This window comes from Chanos chanos, chromosome 9, assembly GCF_902362185.1.
Source record: "Chanos chanos chromosome 9, fChaCha1.1, whole genome shotgun sequence".
In the NCBI taxonomy this organism is placed as follows: Eukaryota; Metazoa; Chordata; class Actinopteri; order Gonorynchiformes; family Chanidae; genus Chanos; species Chanos chanos.
The window spans coordinates 3,196,298-3,208,149 of record NC_044503.1 but is presented as its reverse complement, the minus strand read 5'-3'; the positions used below and the strand labels follow the sequence as shown (position 1 = coordinate 3,208,149).

Here is an 11,852-nt window from a genome sequence, read left to right as displayed (position 1 = left end):
ATCAGTGTTCACAAAGCGTATCAGACATTACAGAATCATCTTCTTTCATCATCACACACTGGCAGCAGAACCGCTAACCTCCATCCCAATATCAAATAAAAAAATGACTCTGGATGCTCTGAGAATAGGTTAACAAGAAGAGAAAAAAAAGGTTTCAGTGATAATTTGTTTCTTATATTTAAATTAGTTTAGTGTTGACAGTTGTTTGTGGTTTGAACAGCTGCAGATAGTCTAAAATGTAAATGCACGTTCGACCAAAATCAACAGACAATTAAATAATCGACAGTCCACACCAGAATAATCTTCAATCTATAAGAAATGTTGTTTTGAACAAATGATGTAGATTTAAAAAAATAGTAGAAACAGTAAATAATAAAAAAAAAAAGACGCTACAGAATTTCCAGAGAGTTGCCCTCCTGACAGAACATCAGCAGGACAATGCCATGCTCATGTTTATTCATTTTTCTAAAGTACTGGTCATGAAGAGGTCACAGAGTTCAGATCTCAGACTCCTCATCAATGTACAAAAACACGTCCGTGATTTTTGGCTTCTCCAGTCTGGGGGAGATGATCATTCCGCCGTCCTTGGCGACGACGCTGCTGTTGTGATTGCTATTCCTGCTGTAGCTGCTGGACAGGGAGAAGCCAGGACAGGGCGAGAAATCTCTGTGTGCGATCTCTCCGTTGGTGGCCACTGCTGTCCGTTTTCCAAAGCAGCCCGGAAGACGCAAGTGGCCTTTGATGAGGTTCCACAGCAGAAAAGCCACCAACGTTATGGCCAGAAAAGCCACGGCCACTTTGAGAGCCACCGAGCTGTTATCGCCCACTTGTGTTCCAGGCAGACACGGAAGGGCAGGCTTGGTGGTCGCTCCCTCTGTATTTAACTCCGGCTGCTCCGTGGTGGTCTCCTTAAGCTCCAGGTAGAATAGGGCTAGCGTCCTGTGGTACTCTTTACCGTTCACCCGCTCCACGGAGTCGCAGGTGTACTGGCCCGCGTCGGCAGAGGAGAAGTTCAGGATGAGGATGCCCTCGTCGGAGATGTATCTGCTGTCGGACGGGAGGAGCGGCTCCCTGGAGAACAGCCAGAGAATCCGGGCCAAGTTGGAATCCGGCCGACAGCCCAGTTTAATGTTACTGCCCAGGGCTAGTGAATAAGACTCCTCCCTCAGTGAGTCTGGAACACATACACATCCAAATACACACTGAGATTATTCACAGGACAGACTGTTTTTTCCCTTAAAATTTATTGTTAATAGTCAACCTCAACTCGCTAGAATAAACAGCATTTAATAGAAAGATTATTTTTTAATGTAAAAATAATCTGAAGGATTCTTACGTGAAGCTGGACAGACGGTTGTATCTGGGTCTTTCAAACTCTGTACCATATTCCTATATAAAATTTGGGGAAAAAAAGAAATTCAAACACAAAACTCCATATGCTCTATTACATTCACTCTAACTTTGACGACAAAAAGAACATCCCTGCATCAAAAGACATCACAGTGCACCATGTGGAAATCTGTCTCTGTGTGTGTGTGTCAGTGTGTAATTGGAGTATTACAGGATACATACCTGTCTATAGGTAAGTGTGTGTGTGTGTGTCTCTCTGTGTGTGTAACTGGAGTGTGAGTGGGGATATACCTCTGTGTGTGTGTGTAACTGGAGTGTGAGTGGGGATATACCTCTGTGTGTGTGTGTGTCTCTGTGTGTGTAACTGGAGTATGAGTGGGGATATACCTCTGTGTGTGTGTGTGTGTGTGTGTGTCTCTCTGTGTGTGTAACTGGAGTATGAGTGGGGATATACCTCTGTGTGTGTGTGTCTCTGTGTGTGTAACTGGAGTATGAGTGGGGATATACCTCTGTGTGTGTGTGTGTCTCTGTGTGTGTAACTGGAGTATGAGTGGGGATATACCTCTGTGTGTGTGTGTGTGTGTCTCTGTGTGTGTAACTGGAGTATGAGTGGGGATATACCTCTGTGTGTGTGTGTGTGTGTGTGTGTGTGTGTGTAGCTGGAGTGCGAGGGGGTCATACACATACGCGTGCGTGGGAGGGTTGGGAACCGTAGAGCAGTTGCCGACTGTGAGATCCCAGGCGCAGTACGGATCTCTGGCCAACACACAGTCCAGACAGGAGTGATAGCGACCACAGTTACTCAGAGGCATCTGGACTGCTGCAGAGTCAGAGCCCGCAAACAAATGACCCTAAAATACACACACACACACACACACACACGCGCGCGCGCGTGCGTATGCACATGTACACGCCCACGCACGCATGCAAGCGCACACACGCATACACATACACCCACACACATTCATGGTCACATACAACTCCTACAACACTTTGGATAACCTATACCATATTACAAATACGTAACTCCTGGAAAACTGACAAACACAGACTGTAAATATAAATAGTGTACATTTAAGAATGCTTATTTGGGATCAACAATCCTTGGTGTTCTGAACTATATTGATGAGGATTATGAAAGACAGAAAACTGATCCCAGATCAGCACTGTCACTTTGAGGAATATGATGCATGCCACTACAGTTCTATAAGCACCCCCAGAATTCAAGCCCCTTTTCCCTTCAAAGCAATGTATACATTAAAATGTTTTAAGTGTGAAGCAATAGTCAAAATCATGGATGTGATCATTTGCCAAAACAAAATGAATACTAATACAGCTGGTTTGACTGTAGCCACAGTAGGTATCGCTGACTCTGATGGATGAAACTGTGAGCTGATTGGCTGTGCAAGGTCTCAGTACCGTGGCTGATGAGAGACGAAGAATTTTGATTGGCTCAGGTTCTTGGAGCACTTGCACTTCTTCAATGAAGTACATCTCCCCATCATAGTTCACAGCTTTCTGTATAAAGCCATTATCTGTTGAGAGAGAAAGAGAGGCTGAGTTGTACATGAGAAACAAGTGTGTCCTCTCTTCAGCCAATCACAGACCTTAATGTTTGGCTGATGCAAAAACCGACAGGACACCAGCCATTCAGGACCAATTCTGAGGAACCACGCTTTACAGAGCTTTTGATATGTTTCCAGCCGAAAGAAATGACAGATTATTGCACCAACGAGGCTAAATAAGTCAGGCAAGACATGCGCCTCGGAGTCAAACAGCGAGTCAGCTTTTCTGGTGTCAGCATTTCTGTGGTCTCTGCGTTCCTCACTCCCTATTGTTGATGTCAACATGGATTTATCTAAATCAGGGTCTTAAACCAAGAAACCATAACACACACCGTGTTTGACCTTTAACCTTTGAGGGTTGCCACACCTGTGCCTATGAACATGACGGGGTAAGCGTGTCCGTCAAGCGCGGAAACGCTGTCGACGACCAGTCGGGTGAACGCGGCCCCACTCTTGATCAGCAGCGGCCCCCCGGTCAGAGGCCTCACGGTTTCGTCCATCAGGGGGCGGTCACGGATGAACTGAAGCGTCTTATCAGGCAGGTCCAACGAGCGCTCCATATTCATGCTCCTCGCAACATTGTCAATGCACTGAAAGAGCACAGCACAGCAACACAACATGGTCACAGTGGGGCTGACACGACCTATCAAAACTCTCATCAGATTTAAACCAGTTTCCAAATTCAATTTTTTTCCGCCTTAGATTCCTGATCGGAATCCTTCCGCTTGGAAACAACATGCCAGGAGGCAGCAAAAAAACAAACTGATCTTTACAACAGCGTAAAGCCTAATCTGCATTTAGCAGTGTCCTGTTTCATTCATCACTGTTTCATACATGTCTGACACAAGATGAGAGCCCGTTTCAGACTAGTTGACAGAACTGAATATTTGCTCCGGGCCCTGGTTTTGGACTTATAATGTTACTTTGTGTCACTGTCAGTGGTGAGTGCTGGTAGCTCTTAGGTCCTTTTTCTCTTGGGCAAAGTTACAGTATGTCACTCACAGCTCCAGGGCGAGGGACGGGCAGCTCTCCGCTGTACATCACCCATTTCACGTGGGACGTCTCCACGGTGACCGGCGTCTTGAACCTCCCGTGAGAAAACATGCCGCTGATGTCTGATGCTTTGTATGCACACACAGTGGACAGGTTTGCAGAACTCCTGTATACATGCCCGTACACAGACACGCCCACACAAGAAGACATATATACACAGGTCACATTTGATCAGCGTATGCACAATCTTCAAACAGGTTTAAAGAGGTACTTTGGACATAACATAAAAACACACACACACACACACTCACAGTGTCTCACCTCTCTCATTACTGCATCCTCATAAAGCTGCAAAATTTTATTTATTTATTTATTTTTACTGATTGGATTTCCAAAGTTTGGCTGTTGTTACTGACATTCTGGAGTTCTACCTACAGCCGTGACAAAACCTGTAACAATTTGCATCACTGTGTTCTAACATTTTTGATTGTTGGGCACTTACCTGACACTTAACTTACCTGATCTACCTGTACTCTCTGCTCCTGCAACCAGCTTTTACATTCACTCAAAGAAGGCTTAATCAATAACTCTTTACGACATGTCTATAAAAATTTAAGGGTTGGAAACCCAGTTATTAAGTTCCCTTTACATATACAGTAACACTAACAGAAACACACACATTCTCACACACACACATACACACATACTGTTCAAAGCTTGACTCACGATTGAGGAGTGAATACTGCATAGAAGACGCTCTCTCTCCAGTCGCTGTGCTGTAAGTGGTAGACGTCTTGTACAACGTACGGCAGGCTTGGTTCTGATACAGAACAGTCCAGACGAGCTTTCAGAAACGACGTCCATTTCTTCTGCAGGGTCCTCTGTCCTCCCAAGTCCCCCTGTCAATCAAACACAACATCACGTTCCTGTTAGTGTGAGAAAGGCAGAACTGAAATCCACCCACAAAAGAAAATAAAGACAGAGCATCCTTAACATTTACCACAATCAGAGGTTCTCACACACACACACACACACACACACACACACACACACACACAAAGTGCGAATAGAAAACAAAGATATGAGGAAGTCAGAGAGCTAATGTACAACCACAGTAATAAATTAGCAGCACTGAGGTGGCGCTGAGACCTTTTGTTTTTTTTTTTTTTGAGGGTTGTTTTTTTTTTTTTGACACAGTGAACGAGGAGAGAAGCGTTTTTTGGGGGGGTTTTTTCGGATGACCTTGCAGACGCGAGCGACCCGTGAAACCGTCAGTTTACTGTGGAAGTCGTACTCCACCGCGCTCTCGCTGAAGAACAGATACACTTTGTCATCGTCTCCCTCAGCACTGCCCTCGCCCTCTCGCACCAGATCCATGAAGATAAAACTGGGCTCTGGAATGCAAAAAAACAAACAAACAAAAAAAAAACAGGTTTACCTGCTTCAGTAATTGCAATCAAATAGCAATATCAGGAACTAATGTCACTTTTTTTTTGGTATTATTACTTCTGTTAAATTCTGTTTGTTATTTTATGCTAAAATGAATGTCATGTGAGCACTTGAAACCCTTGGATTAAAAAAAAAAAAAGGTTGCCAGTCCATCGAAGGGCACAGTTTTTTTTTTTTTAAAGTGTGTCTCTTGTCATGTCAAGCTTGATTACGAAAGTCAACACGCGCTGTCGACGATGGATTTTACGAGGACAAATTTATTTGTAGAGCAGAGCAAACATGAGGAGAACACACATCTGTAGGTAATAAAGATGCTGTGAACAGACCGTTGAGCCAGGAGCTTTTGAACTCCGTCCGTAAAACCGTAGGAGAACTGCGGAGGATGACCGGCTCAGAGCCAAGGAAGTTCATGGAGGTGGCAGAGTAGAGGTCATCCCCTACGTAAGAGACAGAGAGAGAATGGACAGACAAAGAAAGAAAGAAAGAAAGAAAGAAAGAAAGAAAGAAAGAAAACAGACAGGGATACCAGCACATGTGAATCCTGAACCCTACATGGTTGCATTTCATCCTCTTGAATTTAATACGATTCAGTTTCTACAACGTGAATCCAATCTCTGCTTAATTCACTTCCTCTTACAAAGAGTCTGATTAACCTCGGTGGGTACAACAGGATTGAAATTTCAGCTCATGTAAAACCAGAGGTAGGTGACTAGCCAAACCACATTAGTGACACTAGTGTATGTAAACAGGATGAAACAGGTGCTCATGGCTTCAACACCTCTGACCAACACAACGGGCGAAGGTTAAGGGCTATGTCTACACCTAACCTCACCTGCCGCAGCATTTCCACACTAGGGCCCAGATATCTCAATACTTACCAACCATAACAGAGGAGTATCTCTGAAAAGGATCAAAGGGACATTTCCCTTTTCCGTTGATCTGCACATTCTCCAGTCTCATCTCTCCGTCTTCATAGGTCTGTTCCCACACACACACACACGCACAAACGTACGCACACACACACGCACGCACACACACACACGCACACACACACGCACACACACACACACGCACACACAAAAACATTGGCATTAGAATGTTCTCACTGCGCTAACTTGCCGTGAGATGATTGTGCTGACATATATTAGTGATGGTCCGATGGTCGTGCTTAAAAAACAAAGAACCCTAAAGGGTTCCCCTGCTGAATACTTGCCATATAGTCACAGGTGGGGCTGTAAGCGTTTGTACCACACACGTACATGGTCCCATCGTCCATCTGGTGAAGGGTCCTTATGTGGTTACGACATTCGTACTAGGAGAAAAAAAAAAAAGGCAAGTGTTGGGTTCAGACGTGTCAGAGTACAGACCTACGTCACGGCAGAGTGTCTGTTATGTTCACCCCCACCCCAAGCGCCATGATGTGAAAATACAGCGGTGAAAACTCAGATAATTCAAAACCGAGAAGCGGCTCACATCAAAGTGCTTTCCTTTGTATGTGCACTCCCTCCGTTTATCTTCTGTCACCTCCCAGGGAACCTACCAGACAGGACAGGTTCACAGACACCGTCAGGCAGAGAAAGTTCCAGAACCAGTTTGAAAAAGAGAGAGCGTGAAACATTGAGCTCGGGGCGACCTGCTTGCCTGACCTTTGACTTTTGGACGGAGATGTCGCCGATGTCAAGGGCGTAGACGGCCTCTCTCGCCCCCAGAATCAAAAGGCCGAGATCTTCTCTCAGTAACATGCTGGAGTAATTCCACGTCCCCTCATCTTTAAACCGTTTCACATGAGCATCTGGGAAACAAACCAAGAAAACCAGGGAACGTAAACCACAAAAAACCACAGTGTCAGCTAGACAAACATTCACTGGTACTGTATGTGTGTACCACCTGTTACCAATAACAAAAACAAACAAACAAAACACAACAAGCTTCATGAAAAAACGAAATAAACATTATTATTTGAGTATGAATACACCGGGAGGGCGTCCACATTCAGGACTGGTTACACTGGTAACAAGGTGTTTAAAAACAAATTGAAAATGCAATTTGACAAAGAGTTGCATTTACACACTACCAGAAACTACTGGAATATTCCAACTAAGTTTAAATATAATTCTGCTTTTTCCCTCTTTTACAAATACTTTTACAACTCTGTATATGGTTTCATTTACTGCATATTTGTGGCCATTGTTTTGTTTTTAAAGTTGTGAGATGACGTTAAGGACTTTTATTTTGTTGACGCTAACGTGATGGACTAGCGTTGTCCGGGGGGGGGTGGGCGTGAATCCTCTTACGCGGATAGAGGATGGTTTTCCTCGGGACGCGGTCCAGATCGTTGAGCGTGCTCGTTACCAGGCAGCTGCAGACACAACACAGCAGGACGAGGAAAAACGGCAGAGACATGGCTTCGAGAGATTCAAGCTCGCGTTTGTCAAGTCCACGCACCAAAAAAAAAAATAGGAAAAGATCTCCGAAACAAAACAAACAAACAAAAACAGTTTGGATGGCTTAGAGCATTTTGGTGTCTTTGTCCCTGGTGTTTACAGTGGGAGAGGATGTGTAGGTGTAAGATGTGTTATCCTGTGTGGTCCATCGGGCTATGTGGGCGTGAGCCTCCAGGACGAGAGCTTGCGCCTGCCGTCCCACCGCCGGTGGCTCTGATTGGGTACCATGGCGACGCAGAGTTACGGCTCGGTCTCGTGCTGGCGAAGAGAAGAGGAGAGAAGGCAGCACGCACGTCCTCACGCTCCGCACGACGCGTGCCGTCCCGTCTCCGCCTGGGGAGGAGAGGAAGAGACGGTGGATCAGTCAGTCTCGCTGTGGGGGGGGGATGGGGGGGGGAGAAAAAAAGAAAAAAAGAGGATCAGATGAGAAGATCGGGTCCCTGCCCGCCCCTCAGTGTGGCAGGTATGCTTCATAACACCATTCCTCTGAGTGACAATAACCCAGTCTCCCCAAAGAACCTCTCACAAACAGAAATTACAGAGTGAACAGAGAGTGCGCCGTGCACCAGAGAAGGTTTGGACGTCATTTGTAGGGAAAAGCCGAGTGCTGAGTGCACTTGACGACAGAGACAAACATACTGGCTGTTCTTCCATCACCTGTCCTGGCCGTCCAGCGTGGTCATGTGATTTCCTTTTTTTTTTTTTTTAATTTTGAATTCAATTCTGTAATAAATATTAAAACTACTGACACTGGCCCTTCCACACACTCAGTGATTGTGAATTCTCTCTCTCTCTCTCTCTCTCTCTCTCTCTCTCACACACACATCTATAGTAACAGTGTGTTACTGGGTGAAAGAAACACAAAAAAGTTTTTTTTTGTTGTTTTTTCCCCCCCTGGAACGTAAAGGATGAGTCACAGTTTGGAGCGGGAGTGTTTGGTGGGAGACTCTCGTGCTGTTCAAACACGCGCTCTCTCTCTCTCTCTCTCTCTCTCTCTCTCTCTCTCTCCCTCTCTCTCTCTCTCTCTCCCTCTCTCTCCCTCTCTCTCTCTCTCTCTCTCTCTCTCTCTCTCTCTCCAAAGCTAAAAAACAAAACAAGCCTTCGCTGACAGAGTCAGAGCAGCTCTCATCACCACACACACGTTCTGTATTATTACCTAAAACAGAGGTACAGGCTGGAACAAGTCAGGGGAAGACAGGTCCGTGCATACACCCAGATAACTCACACACGTGAAGTGGTAAAGCTAGACTTACAAAAAAACCCCACAAAACAAAACAAAACAAAAACCTAAAACCACAGTATGTTAGTCAGTCTGTTTGACAGACAGTTCCTAATAACATGAGCTGGTTGCTATGCTTGGCTCAACAACAGAGGTATCTCTCTGGGTCTGGGTCAGTGTTCTCTGTATGGATCAGAGAATCTCTGTGGCTGTATTGGGAAAAAAAAAACTGTTGCAATACATACAGAGACAATGAGGTTTGGCTGTTCTCCTCTTTATGTAACCCACCAAGAAAAGCTTTTGCCTTCTGCGTACTGTATGTGACAGGCTTGCCTGGCTGCCTGTTACCCAGCACTTTGAAAAAGGTAAAAACTTTTAAGAACTGGAATTCAACAAAATTAACTTACCAACAAACAAACAGACAAGCAAAGAAATCGGCTGCAACAGAGCCTGATTCATACACTTGCTGTGAATATGATGATTCTATAAAAACGAAGAGGCCATTCTTTTCCAGTACATATCGTTCCCCTACTTCTCAGTCAGAATGCAGCGTATAAAAGACCAGTCAAGGCAGAAGGTGTGGCCACCTATTTACAAACGGTTGACGAACTCCTGTGAACTCAGAACCAAAACAATTAGCACGGTACTACGGCTGAAACTGGCTATAGTAAGACAGAGCTGGGTCTATTGTGTGTCAATAAACAGGAGAGTACATGCTTTTTGAGCCGGGCTGAAATGAAGCAGCACGTGTCACATCTTTGTCACAGTACACACTTCATACATCAGTTCATTCTGGAGCAGCTCCGGCACCCACTGAGGTGCTTCCTGACCACTGAAGTGCAGCGGTGCAGCACAGGGCAGAGAGAAAACAGTGGAACAAACCTGATAACCTACGATCTCTCAGCTGGAACAAAAAAAAAAGAGAGAGAGAGAGAGAGAGAGAATAACAACAACAAAAACCCCATCAGCAACACTATTTGTCTGTAATATAACGTGTTCCAGGCCCTGCCCCTAATTCTCTTAAGCCTAAAAATCTCACCCCAACGCTGCTAGAGAGACAGACTGTCACACTGTGATACAACAGCAGAGAGTTGTCTCTCTATCCGTCTCTCTTTTTTTTAAAATCTCAATATGGTTTGAAATCATCAGGCAGGTATACAACCACAATGCCACATCCTGATGTTTCTACAACCTACTACAAGGGAAACTGAACATAGTCATTAAGGTCTGTGCGCCTGTGTTGAGTGACCAACCTGACACGGCACAGTCCACTGTGACCTCACAAAGAGTGATGTCATCCACCCTGGGGGGGTGGGGGGTGGGGCATGGTGTTTTGTACAATGACTCTACATGTCATAAAATCCGACATCAAACAGCTTAACACAAAGAATACAAAACAACGGCATTTTTTTCTCCCCCTCGATGCTGAGCTCTAGCTGGAAACATGAACAACAGCAGTGTGAATATTGTCCATCCTTCCTGATCCATAATATCACATGATTAATAACTTATTTGTATGGACCAATAATATATATATATATATATATATATATATATATATATATAGAGAGAGAGAGAGAGAGAGAGAGAGAGAGAGAGAGAGAGCGAGAGAGAGAGAGAGAGAGAGAGAGAGAGAGAGAGAGAGGGAGAGAGAGAGAGAGAGAGAGATAGAGAGAGAGAGAGAGAGAGAGAGGGAGGGAGAGAGAGAGAGATGCAGAAATATGATGCCATTTGATCCGCTACATATTATTTCCTCAGCAGAAGAAAAGAAGCTGAGAAATTTTTTTTTTCCACTGTTTGGATCCAGGCCTCTAGGGATTCAGAGACAGTACAAAACATGGTTGAACTGCGGTTGGTTGGCTCGTAACACAGCTGAACTATTGAAGATCATGCTTTATGGGCGTGGTGCCGAAATGATCAGCCACGAGGAAGAAAACCATAAGCTCATCCACCCCTTTTTAAAAACCTGCAGGATCATCCAGCTGTATTACCTGCGTGGGTTCCCCCAGCCATGCTGCCGGCAAAAACCAGACGAACCTTTCACGCCACAGATTCAAAGTCATTTCACCATGCAAGAAACTGGAGCCTCCACCCCAAGCTCCGTCACGTATGAAATTCATACGCTTTCCATTCATAACCACGTCGTTTCCCCTCACTTTTAAAAACGTAATCAGTCCTGAGGCAACAGCACACGTAAGGTTTGTGACATAAGGTTTTCTGGAGCCTCGGTAGCCAGACAGTGTCACAGACGAGGGTAGCGGTTTTCGGTTGCCTGCTCTGCCCTGAATAACAGCGTGTGCAAAGGTGATCGGCTTGCCGCTGCTGACTCAATCCAACTCCTTTGATCTTGAGGCAAGAGGGGCTCTTAAAATGTCAAAGTCGAAGGTAACACACCGTAAATGTTACAGTTAGTCATTAACATGTCCTACAAACCCCTGGACACTGAGGCTGGGACAATGTGCGTGAGTGTGTGTGTGTGTGTGTGTGTGTGTGCGCGCGCGCGTGTGTGTGTTGGACGCAGAGGAGGAAGTCGGATCTGGGAGGGAGTTAACCTCTGACACTCTGTGTGTGTGTATGTGTGTGTGTGTGTGTGTGTGTCAGCCAGTGTTGTGATAGCTTTGGCTGGAAAAAAGAAAAAACACGCCCAGTTCAGGATGAGGTTGTCCTTCTGTGAGTACAGGGAGTGCAAACAAATCACTTCATCATCATTAAGACTCAGAAACAACGGACTCTGACGTGACAGAGTGACTTAAAAGAAGGTGCAACTGACTTAAAGTTTTTAATGCACAATTCAGACACTGTGATTTTCAGTACGTGTGTGCGTGCGCGCAT

At 45.2% G+C, this 11,852-nt stretch overlaps 1 protein-coding gene across 1 annotated transcript; it reads right to left on the bottom strand.

Moving 5' to 3' along the window:
* Positions 1–471: 471 nt before the first annotated feature.
* Positions 472–7,762, bottom strand: LOC115820734 (semaphorin-4E). The gene is made up of 14 exons (XM_030784389.1): positions 7,652–7,762; positions 7,004–7,149; positions 6,831–6,893; positions 6,571–6,669; positions 6,236–6,335; positions 5,684–5,794; positions 5,151–5,302; positions 4,635–4,807; positions 3,918–4,074; positions 3,283–3,505; positions 2,770–2,885; positions 2,038–2,201; positions 1,337–1,389; positions 472–1,174 (listed from the first exon to the last, which is right to left on the bottom strand). Exons 1-14 carry the CDS (start codon positions 7,758–7,760, stop codon positions 498–500), a joined length of 2,343 nt encoding a protein of 780 aa, XP_030640249.1. The 5' UTR covers positions 7,761–7,762; the 3' UTR covers positions 472–497.
* Between the last annotated feature and the right edge of the window lie 4,090 nt (positions 7,763–11,852).